Raw genomic sequence first — 14,405 nt, 5'->3', positions numbered from 1 at the left:
CGTGTTTTGTGATGGTGAATCACAATCATGTAGATGTCATTAACAATAGAGTGGAGCCTCGTGGTAATAACTGTGACAGGCCTTTCATGGTCATTGTACCAACATGTCAATTACAAGGTTTCAATAGGAGTGAGTACTGAATGGAAAAGCACAAACATCACTTGTACTTCTTTTATTTCAAAGCCTTTCCTTTACAAAGCCAGGATTACTTACTGTAACAGTGCTTTGTTAATGAAGCTGAAGAGCATACCTTTCAGAGGATACTCCCAAAACACAGGTAGAGCACACACTGATATTAAAAAAAAAGAAAAAAAAGAAAGTACTTTTTGAGGTAGCCACAAGGACAGCATCAGTACTACATCTCTGACCTGACCCACTGAGAATTAGTAAGGCCTTTTCATAAAACACATAACCAACAGCAAGGCACAGGAGGGAGTTTGGGGTCAGAGGTCACCTCATGTAAATTTGAGGCTTTAACTTTTGTGAGAAGAAATTCTGTTCTTACACAACTCTTTTTTTTTTTTAAACTTCTCTGCACACACAAAGTCACAAGGTAAAATATCAGCACCTAAAACAACATCAGAGATTTCTGAAACACCACAACCAAGAAATGAGCTGTGATAAAAAAGTTTAGGTCTGAGATGGAATTCAGTTATGTTCAGCTCCGTGCTTCACTTTGTGATGTACAGAACAGCATTAAAACAAAATACAAAGCTAAAAACGGCAATTTACTCAAATTTAATGGCACCAACTTGCTTAATTATTACTGAAGCACTACACAGTGTCAGGTATTATGACATAGATACAGTGGTGTGAAAAAGTGTTTGTCCCCTTCCTCATTTACAAGTGTTTTACATATTTGTTATACTTGTCACCTATTAAACCAAGATAACCTGAGTAAATGCAAAATGCAGTTTTTACATGATGATTTCATTGATTAAGAGAGAGAAATTATCCAAAAGTAGTTGCCCCATGTGTTAATCATGAATTTACTGTGATTAACCACATTTTTTGGAAAGCTGAGTTCAGTTTCACTAAATAGACTCCGGCCTGACTACTGGCAGACCTGTTGAATCAAAAAAAATCCTTAACTATAATCTGTCTGACAAAGTGAAGCAGGTTAAAATATCTCAAAAAGCAACACATCATACCACAATCTAAAGAAACACCTGAGCAATAAAGTCTGGGAAGGAATGCAAAGCCATGTCTAAGGCTTTGGGCCTCCAGTGAATCACAGTGAAAGTCATTATGTCATATGGAGTAGACTTGGAACAGTGGTGACGTTTCCCAGGAGTGACTGGCCCACCAAAATGACTCCAAGTGAACAGCAAGGACTCATCCAGGAGGTCACAATAGAATCCAGAATAAAATTAAAGAATCACAGACTTGTCTAGTTAAGGTCACAGCTCATGATTCAACAATAAGAACCAGACTGGGCAAAAATGGCATCCATGGGAGAGTTCCAGGAGAAAACTACTGCTGACCAAAAACAAGAGAAAGAATCATCTCACATCTGCCAAAAACATCTTGATCATCCCCAAGAGAGCTAGGAAAATGTTCTGTGCAGCATTTCAGAAAAGGAACATCATACCAACAGTAAAATATGGTGGTGGGCTGTTTTGGTGCCTCTGGGTCTGGAAGACTCGCTGTGCTAAATGAAACCAGGAATTCTGCCGTCTGCCAAAACATCCTGAAGGAGAATGTCCGGCCATCTGTTTGTGACCTTAAGCTGAAGCGCACTTGGGTTCTGAAGCAGGACAATGATCCAAAACACACCAGCAAGTCCAACTCTGAATGGCTTTGGAGTGGCCTAGGCAAAGTTAAAAAGGCAGTTCCTGCTCTAAAACCCTCCAGTGTGGTTGAATTACAACAATTCTATAAAGATGAGTGGGACAAAATTCCTCCACAGCACTGTAAAAGTCTCATTGCCAGTTATTGCAAACGCTTGATTGCAGTTGTTTCTAGTAAGGGTGGCCCAAACAGTTACTAGGTTTGGGTGGCAATCACTTTTCCCACACAGGGCCATGTAGGTTCCCCTAAATAATAAACACTTTCATTTAGAAACTGCATCTTGCATTTACTCGGGTCATCTATGCCTAATATTTAAATTTGTTTGATGATCTGAAACATTTAAGTGTGACAAACATACAAAAAAAAAAAAAAAAAAGGAAGCGAGCAAACACGTTTTCACACCACTGCAGATCTATCGTTGGGGCATGAACACTGTATTTAGCAGTATATAAATGATTACAGGCCAAAATTACTTGAACTGAAGCTGTGTTAGGTGTAGGCAGTCAGATTCTCAGGAGCCAGGGAGTGATCGAGATGACAAAACACAACACAATCCAATTTTTTAAAAAAAAAAAAAGAAAGAAAGAAAAAAAGAGCATTTACTCTGGGAGTGTTACTGCCATCGCCATGCATTCCTGCTCTACGTCATAATCACCGTGAGGAAAAGGGTTGACAATGGAGGTCTAGAAAGCTACACAAGTTAAAGTGACAGAAAATAAAAACAAAACAGAAGCTTTCACATTGCTTGAGAAATGCTGTCCAAATTCCAGATCAAGTAAAACTGAAATACACAAGAAAAGAAAGAAACCAAGTGCTACAGAAAAGACAGGAGGCCCAATTCTGACTGAAACCCAAGTCCAACTTCATCAAATCAGATTCTCAGATAAAATAAGCAGCTACACCTGATTTAATGACAGGAACGACAGAAAGTTAATCAAGGAAACAGTTAGAGCTGCACAACCACAAAAGAATGATTTCTAAAAGGTTTAAGATAAAATATGCAATGTCAAAGCCAGCAGGCATCCTCAGACACAAATCACAGCAAGTGTCACTATTTCACCATCCAGTGAGTCTGGGAGAGTCATGCCCAAAGTGCGCTTTAACAACAAGGCTACATGATATGAACTACTTCACTCTATATAACTCATCTGTTACAGTTTAATACAGACTTTCTACAGTTAAAATCCAGTTGTGCAGCCTTGATGTATGACATAATTATCCCACCGAATCAATGAATGAGATCTGTGAAGTAACATTGCACATCCCGGGGCCAGATCTCAGTGGGGGTGGGGGGTGGAAAGAAGGGGGTGTTTCTGTCAGAACTGGGTCGACAAACTGGGGAAATGTGAGCTGGAACCAACCCGTTCCCTGATTTAAATAACCTTTGTCAAAGAAGGCAAATTTACAACTTCTTATAAAGAAAAAGGACTCAAGAAAACAATTCAATATAAATGAGAAAAGCACAGATAAGCTTTAGAATACAGAGAGGAGAATATGTGAAGGAAAATAAAATGAGCAGTTTACTGCTGGATGTTTCATATTAATCCATAATGCAGACTTTTATGTGTGCTACGTGAAAGCTATTGTGACCAACTAAGAAAAAAAAAAAAAAAATCAGAGAAAGAACCATTATGATTACAGTTTCCCCCAAATGTGTCTTCTATAATAATTTTAATAACCCTACCCCTATAAGGTGCATTATTAGGAGTCACATTTGGGGTTACAGGTTATAATATCTGCCACATTAGAGACCACTTGCTGCGTCCGCATGTGAACACCACAAGCAGCATTTTGCTCCTGTGTTTATCTGGTTTTTCCTCACATTTTGCTCCAATGTCAGAATGCTTCCAGTTCTTTTAAAGCTTACGTTACAATGAGACCGTAACAGAATCAGGCCTAGCAAAGCAAGAAGCAAAGAAGCAAGACAAACTTTGAAAGCAGATTATACTGTGAAGTGTCATTATTACCAATTAAAGATACAGTTTAAAAAAAAAAAAAGGGGGGGGGGGAGGTTTGGCTACTTGTGATTAAGTGCAATTTCTCTTGTGTGGTAAGAGCTGGAGAGGCTAGTTGGTATATGGAGGTCACTTAGTGGAAGTGTTGTTGGCAGTGAATCTTCCCCTCAGCTTGGTCCATAAGCTCCAGCATCTCCTGGATGACGGCCTGCAGTGCACGACCCAGGTCTTCTTTACTGTAAGGCTTTCCAAGAGGAGGCACATGAATAAAGGCAGAGCGGCCGTGGCTCAGGTACAGAGAGGTGTAGTAGGTAAAATCACAGAGATACCTGTCAAAGAAGGGAGCACGGTATTTAATAAATGAAGAGACTGACTCCATAACACAAACAAACAATAAAACAGCATTTACATGACGCAAACTCGCCTCTCAGGCTGAGCCACTCAACCGTGCACATACCTTCAAAGGGCCCTGATCACTACCTGTCACACTGAAGCATTGTTATGTCACTGCTAGATCTTGACAGCAGTAAACATATTTTGCCTTTTCCCAAAGGCCAAACTGCATAACGTGACTACTGTTTATATCATTACTATAGCCTGACAGCTGTCAGTATATCAGAAACACTGCTGTTTGTGGCCTAGCAGAACAATTTCAGGCTGCCTCTGAAATCTAAAGCTTAAAGCTTCAGTCAAAACTTCTAGATTCAACTAAGACAGACTTTACTTCAAGTAAAGCATCAGTTTAGCAGCTTAAGTGCATTTATCACTGCAACTAGCAACTAGCTAATTTGTCAGCCTAGTGTAGAAACTTTCAAAAAGCCTAAATTCAAACCATGAAAAAATTCAAAAAATAAACTCCAGAAAGCTCAGATTCAAGTCAAAGTTCTCTGTCTGTTCATCACTGGGAACTTTGTTTTCGATCTCTCATTATAGTAAAAATAGTGATTACAGTTTCTTTCAAACATTTGCCTCAAAAAAAAAAAAAAAATATTAGTCAGGCTCCAAAAATTGAACTTCAGCAGAAAACACTGATAAGGTCTCAGTATTTACAATCATAGCAACATATCTGTGCCGAGTTCTGAGCTAGCCATCTCTATTTAAAAGTACCGCCATGTGAGCAGTACATGCAACAGTTGGACGGATAAAGATACACAACTTGGTAAAAGAGAAAAAACACATTAAATAATGACCTCCCGGCATCTCTGGAGACAGACACGGCTACTCCCAGCCCTGATGCATTCACTCTTTTGCAGACCGATTCCATGTCAATGATCGAGTTGATGCAGTCTGGGCCTCCAGCAACGCAGCACTGTGAATCGGGGCAGAAGCTGCTGTTGTCCAAGCCCTTGTAACCATGATTTCTTCCACACTTCTCCAGCGTGACAGTTGTGGCCATACCCGAAACTCCAACATGAACTACCAACTGTCCAACAAAGAAAACAATAAAAACACAAAGTCAGAATGACTAGACTATTGTAGGCTTCCCTTACACCTGAGGCATCCAAAGCTCTCGAAACAGGGCCTAGGATTATTTTACTGAAACAAAAAAAAGCAAGGAAACTCAAGATAAAAGCTCAAGCAGAATTTTACAATGTAGCCCCTTCATAGCGAGCTCTTAACAAAGGCACTTTCAAGCCCATAATTCATTGTATTGTTCATCGGGGCTTCTAACTCTTAAAGCAGCGGTCCCCGACCCCCGGGCCATGGACCAGTTGTTTGGTACTGGACCGCAAGAGTTGAGGCTCGGGTGTGAAATTCATGATTTCAGTTTTTAGCACTATTTTTTTTTTTTTTAAATAGTTTTTATGGTTAAGTCTGTGTCCCTGGGTCTTTTCCCGTGTGTTACGAATACATATTTTTTGGTACTGGTACTGGTTTTATTTTGTTGTATTTATCTGCAACACCTTAAAGGCCGATCCGTGAAAATACTGTTGGACATAAACCGGTCCGTGGCGCAAAAAAGGTTGGGGGACGGCAGTCTTAAAGCGCAATAATGCTGTCAGGTTAAATTAGGCTCTCCTCTTACCAGTGGATGATACTGCTTCCATAATGAAGGAACCAAACTCTGGACTTGTTGGTACTCAACAGGAACCTCGTGTACATGCAGATCCACATCACTGCCCAGCCCGAGCTTCTTCAGTTCCTGTCAGAGTAAATTAAAACCTGAAGTTTAGAAATCATTCCACATGTTGAAACATCAGTTTCAGCTTCTTCAGTTAAATTTAGATAATTTACAAAACTTGCAGTAGATAAGCCATGAAATGCATTCGTCATGCGGAGCTACGCGCTGTGGCGACCCCTTGTGAATAAAAGAGCAGCTGAAAGTAGCTTTACAGGATACTGTAGGCTGCCTCCTTTGCCTATGCTCTTATCATTTTTACTTCATGCTCACTGACAGCTAATTTCCCTGCAAAATATGTCTCCACATATTTTGAATTTTTGGTCACTTGGGAAAATCTCTTAATGCTTTGCCATTCCCAAATGGTATAATTTTACAGTCAACTTGGCAAACAGAATGAACAAATACTTCAACCCCAAACTCAGGCTTCTTCAAAAGCAAAATCAAGAAATAAAATATGCCAAACACCGACTTCACATATAAAAACAAACAAATCTGTATCAAATTCAAAGCCAGTAACCCAACAGCTCCCCCAGTCTCCCTGCAGGACAAATAGCCCTGGACACTGACCTCCCAGCTGTATTGAAAGGAGGCTTATTTGACCACGTCTGTGACCCTGCCACAATGTGCCCTTTTGTTTGCCTTTAATATCCTTATCAAGTCCGTCTAGACACCCTGACAACCACCATCATCCCCCCACACAAAACCTCTGACGAATACTGCTACATAGTACGAAGCCGGCCGTCAGCATCGCAGAACTGCCGCACAAACATCTTCCAAGTGTCGGCAAAAACCACATGACAACCTTCAAGACTTTTGAAAAGCATTTTTGGAGCAAGTTTAGTATAAAAAAAAATAAAATAAAATAAAATAAAATAAAATAAAATAAAATAATAAATAAATAAATATATAACCGTCACACACTTTAACTGTATGGCACATTAACTTGTATCAAATAGACTTTTTCAAAAGTCATTTAAGTGTAAATACCAATTATGCAAATTATTACCTCTTTATTAGATGCTAAAAAAATGAAACAAACAAACAAAGAAAGCCAATAAATACCTGTACTGCTACCCAGCTGGCGTTGACAGTGTGCTCTCCAAATGGCCCGAAACCTGCAAAAGATGTCAGCTGCTGAATTAATGTGGATTATGTTTGTGGTGTCTGCAAAAACAGACATTTTTACAAGATTTATTTATTTGTTTAAATACTTCTACTGATATGACCTTAAAGGTAGTTTCTAATGGAAAAAGGGGGCCGTTAAAGATTTGGGTTGACTGAGATGCTGATTTGCAATATAAAGGTATACATTTCGTCTTTTATGTCAAATGCAACATCCTTTTCAGTAGCATGACTGAGATGTAATTACCTGTTGTTTGAAATTATAAACTGTTGTTTTGAAGAATGCACCTCATTATTAATAAAATAAAGACCCGCTGATGCACAACTGCAAATGAAAAACGGTAAAATCTCAGCAGCCCATGGAAATTCACTCGGGGCTGTTTATATAAGGCTCTACCACGGATTCCCCCGCCCCACTGTCTATCCTAGGGTCACTGGGTCCCTGGGGGTTGGGTGGAGAGGGGATCAGTCAGTCTGACAGGCTGATGAAAAGGAGCAGAGTGAGGGGCCGGCAGCTGCCAGCCAGCCTGCTATTGTGAAGGTGCTGTTCCCAGGCAATCTACACTTCTCCTATCAGCTGGGGAGACACGTTTCTGCACCCCTTTGTGTCTGTAAACAGCAAATTAATGTGTCTGTTCTGCCAAACGTCACCATTTAACACTGCTGTTTGCACTAACGAAAATATGTTCATGTAGCTGGGCTTGAAATTGCATCGGAGTGTGATTTAGATAAACAAATATGTGCATACACAGTACTTGTTATATTAACAAGTATTATAAATTGGTGATTATTACATAGGGATGTAACTTTGAATCGCAAGTGATGCAAAATAAGTTTTCTGAAATACAACACAGAGACTGGTTGATGAACAGCAGCTCTAAGTCTACACTAGATTACCATAATGCAAAATAATGAGACTAAACAGGATGAACTAGCATAAAGAAACTCATTCAATAACTTATCAATAGTGGAACCTAGTCACCATCTGCGAATAGGATATGTATTTTTAGCCACAGATCTATAAAGGCATCACACACAACAACTGGACAGAGGAAGATACGAATAATTCAAAGCAATAAAGAATAAAAAACAATAATTTAGGCTAAAGGGTTCATTATTAAAATCTCTCTGTATTGTGTTTTCACCTTTATCTTTTGTTCATCTGTCTATATTTTGTAGATTACTGACATAACTCCTATGATATCAGTTTTTTTTTTAAACTGAAATAATTTCAATAATGTCCCAACTCACAACTAACAACATCTAATATTTATGAAAATATATGCATTATTACCTTTGCTGCCATATGGTATTGTGCTCAGTATTAGTGACTAATACTTCAGATGAACACGAGCTATTTGAAAGCATTTAGAAACAAATATTATACCGTAGCCATAGAGCAAAACAAATGTGTAGACAACACAAAAGGCGCTTGTTTTTGGAGGAGTAATTTGTTTACTGTCTGCGGCCTTTCAGCTGAAGTCATCTAAAACAATGGTGAGACCACCGAACCGGCCTGTAGCGTCAATAATGCATCCCCCCCAAAACTCTAAAGGGTCAAAACTCCCACAAAACAACTCGTTTCTTTCTGTACAGTTGCAACAGAGTGGAGCAGGAACGACCTGACGCCATTAATGGAGCAGCTTTAGTCTCCTCAACTTTTCCTCAACAGACAAAAGAGACAACGACAGCGGATAAAAGAGCCCAAACCTGTAACGACCACAGCCCGTTTACTGTTATCCATCTCCCGTCCCGTTCACGAGGAACCGTTGCCTCTTTTTCTCGGTCTTTACTTTGAACAGGGTTAGAACGAGAGTCTACCCCGCAGAGCTGACGGCTCCTTCTCCCACACACAGACCAAACCGGAGGTACTCCCTCCTTCCGCAGGCAGCCAAGACGTGACGTGATTACGTCAGCAAACCCCCCGAAAAGCTACAAAAATGTATACAAAGGCAGTATACATTTTTGAAAGATTTTTTTAAATTGCTCATTTATTTATTTGTTTCATTAAAAAATATATAAATCCATTCATTGCCTGCGCTGAAGATGTAACTTCAAAAATGAATATTATTTTCATTTTCTATGAAACTATTTACATTACTGTGCAAAGGTCTTGAGCTACCCGTTTTTCTTTATATTTTGCAAGTAAAATGGGAAATAGGTGCAGATATATATCGAAGCATGTGCAAACATACATGAAAATACAGAATATAAAGCAAAAAACAGAGTCTATACAATTCTAACCAGCATGAAAGTCAATATTTACCTTTATTCTTCAACACAACTTGAACTCTATTAAGCTTTCTCGTGACCTTTTTTAATATGGCTGTTTTATACTTAAATGATATAGGTCAGTGTAAGTGGTATAAGAAAGAAAGAAAAAAACAAAAAGCATTTCTCTGAAAATGGTCAACTATTAGGATGGACTGTAAATGAGTTAAAAAGCAATGAATTTCTAAGGAAAAACTTTGAAAGACCTTCAGAAAGCCTGGAGAGCTGTTGCTAATAACTGCTTTAAAATAAGAAGAAAGTGGTTATGGTTGTATTCTACATTATAATGATGAACAATGTGTTGAACTCAGTGTGTTTTTGGCTGTTGACCTGCTTTTGGATTTCATGTAAATCCTGTGTCTCATATCTGAAAAATTTTTCAGTTATTTGGATCATTCTCCTCCATTTCCCAGTGTATTTGTTGACTTTAACGATCAATAGTTTCAAACAATTGGTAAGGGACTAAAAATGTAAGAAGAAAGAAGAATAAAATTCTTTAAATAACTAATCTAACTGTTTGCTCACCACCAGAACGCCATACAGTCTCCGGTTACCAGTTTTAAAATATGGGAGAAAACATGGTTCAGATAAAGGGGATTCTCTGTTAAATTAAACACCCACTGGTAAACTATCTTTATAAATAAAACAAATTAAGTATACCTTAAGTATATCTTGGGAATAGGTGAGATGCAGCTAAAATAAAAAAAAAATGCAATTTTAATATTCGATCTGATTATTTTGATATTTTTTACTTTACTTATTCTTATTCATATCCCTTTAAAGTGGCAAACACGAAAAGAGATGCACATTTTAATCTTCGCACCTTTCATTTGTGCTCATTTGATATTGGAAATGCGTGTTTCTGACAGTAGGGGGCAGCATCATATAATACAGCCATGAATGCGCCTCGCCACACCGGAAGACAAAGAGTAAAAGTAGGTGGGAAAATCGTGTTAGCAATTAAGACACTAAAAGAAAAAAAAGAAACAATCAAGAAACCATCAAAATGGTGAGTTGTTAAAACTTTTATTCTCTTCAGTGGCGCTGAGTGCTAGATTTTCAGCTAGCATTCTCAGTGCTAGCAGCATCGCCTTGCCTCTCCATACTCGGTCCGTTAGCTATGGGAAGTTAGCTTAGCAGCTAAATTAAGCATCGTTTACGTAAACTAGTCGTTTTTAATAAGCATATATATGCAGACTTAACACACAGCTTTGGAAAGCTTTTAGGTGGTCCACGTGCTGAGGCGGGGATTTATTATCTCGTTTAGCTCCATACTCTTGCAGCTGTAAGGTTACTGACAGTTCAGTGGAGTCGGTGAGTAAACGACGTAGACATGAAGGCATTCTTAAAAAAACCTGAACATAAAAGCACCTTCATGTCTTTACGCCAAACACTGCGGCTATGGAGACGTTTTCTCTGGAATAAAACACTCCTGGCTGTTTTATGCACTCTCGCTTCAGTGCTCACTTCGGCAAATGCTGTTGATTACACATCTTTTGCCATGTTTGACCTGCTTCTCTGTTGTTTTGCAGCTTCCCCTGTCTCTGCTGAAGACTGCCCAGAACCACCCTATGGTGAGACTAACGTGGACCGTGTATACAATTTTTATATAACAGGCTGTAAAATAATAATAGTCATGAGGAGAGAAAGTGACATCTCAAGATTTCTTACATGTAGAAAGCAGTGAATTGTAAATGTGTGAGCAGAAAATGATTCAGGTTTCTTTTGAAATTTATACTGTATATAATTGTGGCTTCAGCTCTGACTGTCTCATTTTATTTTGCTGAACTATCGCCCGTCCTAATTTCTTTTTAGAACTTTAATTGGCACAAGTTCAGTTTAGTTTTTGTAGTGAGTATTGAAATTTTTGATACAGCTGTGAATTCTGAAAACATTGTAAGACAAGCTTTCCCCCCTCGTCTTTTCTCTCTGTAGTTGGTGGAGCTGAAGAATGGAGAGACGTACAACGGTCACCTGGTCAGTTGTGATAACTGGATGAACATCAACCTGAGAGAAGTCATCTGCACATCCAGGGTAACACTGACCTTGCTCTTACATTAAAGCTCTAGATTAATGACTGATGGTTTAAAAAGACAGTTTTCAGTGATTACTTGAAGCTTTCATTGTTGTGTGCAGAGTTATCATTTTATATAAAGGCTGAGTAAGTTATTCACACTTTTTGGTGGATACACCTGCTGGCTGTCTGTGCTCTGGTGTTTGTGCACAGCCCTGCTTTTCTCGAACTGTTCCAAAAACACTGATTTGGACTGAGCCACACATTAGTCTAGATAAATAGGTACAGGGAATTTTGAATGGGAAACAGGAATGAGAGTGAACTTTTGGATTTTTTTTTCCCCCCCTTTTGCTGTAAATACACTACTAAAGTATTGTTTCAGTACAGATATTTCTATATATGTAGCTGTTCGGTCTTATGAGAGAGTGCTGTTTTTTTGCTTTGTTCTTTTTTAAATCTTGAGTTAATTGTTAAGCCAATTTGATGAACCGACAGCCCCACTCCACCTCTCACAGGATGGAGATAAGTTCTGGAGAATGCCTGAGTGCTACATCCGAGGAAGCACCATCAAATATCTGCGAATCCCAGATGAAATCATCGATATGGTGAAGGAGGAGGTGGTGTCGAAGGGGCGTGGACGTGGAGGCGCCCAGCAGAACAAACAGCAGGGCAAAGGAAGAGGAGCAGGTGGCCGAGGTGAGAGGAAGCAGCTTTTGTTGTTCGTGCTGGATGTCTTAATAAACATGGGAGAGTACCGAGTATCGTTTCCACATTTCTGTCAGTTCTTTCCAGAGTGTTCATAAGTTAACAAATTTACACCTGATAAGTGTAAAAATAAATTATCTAAGTTCAACTTTAATTTCACTGAGGTTAAAAAATTATCGAATCCCTAACCAATCTAGGAACCCATGACTATTATCGTAATCATAGCTGAAATTTCTGACAGCTTCTACCACATACATTTATGCAGGATTTGGCCAACAGGAGCCTCATAATTTTTTCTTATAAGTGTTTAATTTAAAGTCTTTTCATATCTACTACCTTCTTTTTTTTGTTCACATGAGAGGATTTTGGCTGCTTCACATCAAAACCTGATGATTTGTAAAAGATATCAAACAGATCTTTCGAGTTGGGCAGCACGGTGGTGTGGTAGTTAAAAATGTGGCCTCTCAGAATAAAGGTCCTGAGTTTGATTGCATTGTGGTTTCTGTAGGCCTCCAAATCTGCTCGCAAAGTTGGACATCCACAAATATTATGGGGATTTGAAGGATCTATGTTAACTTAAGATACACTCTTGAAAGTCCGTACTGCTAGAGCAGTAGTACCAGATATTTTCCCTAGACCTAGCTAAGGTACTTTTCTTAGAAAATGAAGTTTTGATTCCCAAGTGCATCTTTCACCCCCGATTTTCTTTTTCCTCTGACAAACCTGTGATAGTCAGGTGTGAGGCATTTCCAGTTATTAAACATATATTGGTCTTTACTTGGTGTTGGTGGCAGGTTCTTTATAACTTTAAATTTTTTCTGTTTTCAATGTCACATACCAATTCTCCTTAACTGCATTATTAATTCTATTTATTTTTTTTCTATCAATTTTAAATATTAAGATTTGGTCATGTTTACAGGGGATTGGGGATACTTTCTGTTACCTGCTCTAACACAGACTTTCTCTTGTATCTTCTCTGTAGGTCTGTTTGGCAGCCGTGGCCGAGGGATGACTGGCCCCGGTCGGGGTCAGCAGCAGCAGCAGCAGCAGTCGGATAAGAAACCAGGAAAACCACAGGGAATGAAGAACCAGCACTGAAGGACGACGCTGCACCTCTGACAACATCCTGTTAATCAGTGATTCTTCCTTCTGCACATGAAGAAAAAAAGTCTCTGTGGTGTGTTTTTTCTGCTGTGATCTTTGTTAGGACTGATTGTCACAGAAATCTCACTGTGAGACGTTAAGAGAAGCCGTGCTTTTGCACTGAATTTTGTTTTTTAACATCTGGAAGTTGATATTAACATTTTTTTATGAAAATGCCAGTGTATCGGCCAGAGCTGGCAGACTCCTCCTTTAGCATCAGTTTGTATATTGTTATAACAAGAACATTTTGTATCATAAACCACATTATCTAAATTCCACTTTGCATCTGTTGGTACACTGGGAAAATGTTTTTACTTTTAGTTTTTGACGGTTGTCTCCTCAGGTGTAGTTTTCATGGTGTAGTGGCCCATCTTCTGTTGCAAGAATACTTTGTTTTCCTCGTTGTTTGTGAAGTTTTGTGGTTTGAGACCTTTCTTCTTTTTTTTTGTCTGCTTGCTCCGCTGTGGGGTCAGTCACAGCAGGTGAACAGCAGACTGATAACCAGGAGACACAAATTCAGTCCCTGTAAATTAACACTTCTGTTAAAGCGTTTGTAAGACAACCAGTTAGGATATCCAGACAAATAGATTCTCATATTCTTAAGTCTGAAATGGATAGAGTCCAACATGTGACGTGTTGGTTGGGTTTCATTTTATTTTTGTAACAAAAGACGATATTGTAATTTATTTACAGGAGAACATGAGAATAAAACAGCTTTTGTTAAAGGAGTTGTAATTATTAAGTACTCATGTCTGAGTCTCAGTTTGCTGTTCAGGGTCTTGTTCAATATTGTGGTGAATTAAGTGGTGCTGATATCAAGCTTTTCTAGTCTGAACAGTCAAAGTGCATTAATTCATACACTGATTCATTCTGTGCCTTTTGGGGCTTTTTAAGTAATGGACACACACACCTTCTGAGCCATAGGTACCACCACCTAGATATATACAGGTGAAACTCTAAAAATTAGAATATCATGCAAAAGTTCATTTAAGTAATTCAACTCAAAACGTGAAACTAATATATGATATAGACTCAGTACATGCAAAGCAATATATTTCAAGCCTTAATTTGTTATAATTTTGATGATTGTGGCTTATAGTTTATTAAAACCCCAAATTCAGAAGCTCAGAAAATTATAATATTGTAAGAAGGTTTAATGTTGTAGGCTCAAAGTGTCACACTAATCAGTTAATGAATCCAAAACGCCTGCAAAGGCTTCCCGAGCCTTTAATGGTCCATTAGGCTGGTTCAGTTCAGTAGGAATCTCAATCGTGGGGAAAAC

General features: G+C 38.7%; 2 protein-coding genes across 3 annotated transcripts; one reads left to right on the top strand and one right to left on the bottom strand.

Annotated features, from left to right (window-relative positions):
- Nucleotides 1-157: 157 nt before the first annotated feature.
- LOC120734931 (pyroglutamyl-peptidase 1-like) lies at nt 158-8,869 on the bottom strand. The gene is made up of 5 exons (XM_040034058.1): nt 8,701-8,869; nt 6,931-6,983; nt 5,773-5,889; nt 4,937-5,169; nt 158-4,075 (listed from the first exon to the last, which is right to left on the bottom strand). The coding sequence occupies exons 1-5, from the start codon at nt 8,732-8,734 to the stop codon at nt 3,880-3,882; spliced, it is 633 nt and encodes a 210-aa protein (XP_039889992.1). The 5' UTR covers nt 8,735-8,869; the 3' UTR covers nt 158-3,879.
- A 1,278-nt stretch (nt 8,870-10,147) lies between these two features.
- lsm4 (LSM4 homolog, U6 small nuclear RNA and mRNA degradation associated) lies at nt 10,148-13,851 on the top strand. Of its 2 annotated transcripts, none has more exons than XM_040034069.1 (5): nt 10,148-10,270; nt 10,794-10,835; nt 11,197-11,295; nt 11,791-11,971; nt 12,963-13,851. In XM_040034069.1, the coding sequence occupies exons 1-5, from the start codon at nt 10,268-10,270 to the stop codon at nt 13,076-13,078; spliced, it is 441 nt and encodes a 146-aa protein (XP_039890003.1). In that variant the 5' UTR covers nt 10,148-10,267; the 3' UTR covers nt 13,079-13,851. The 2 variants fall into 2 exon arrangements, with proteins under 2 accessions (XP_039890003.1, XP_039890009.1); XM_040034075.1 differs by lacking the exon at nt 10,148-10,270 and adding an exon at nt 10,322-10,575.
- Nucleotides 13,852-14,405: the final 554 nt, after the last annotated feature.

Source organism: Simochromis diagramma, unplaced genomic scaffold, assembly GCF_900408965.1.
Source record: "Simochromis diagramma unplaced genomic scaffold, fSimDia1.1 OVJJ01000334.1, whole genome shotgun sequence".
NCBI lineage: Eukaryota > Metazoa > Chordata > Actinopteri > Cichliformes > Cichlidae > Simochromis > Simochromis diagramma.
Note: the sequence above shows the minus strand (reverse complement) of the source record. Positions and strands in the feature narration are given on the sequence as shown.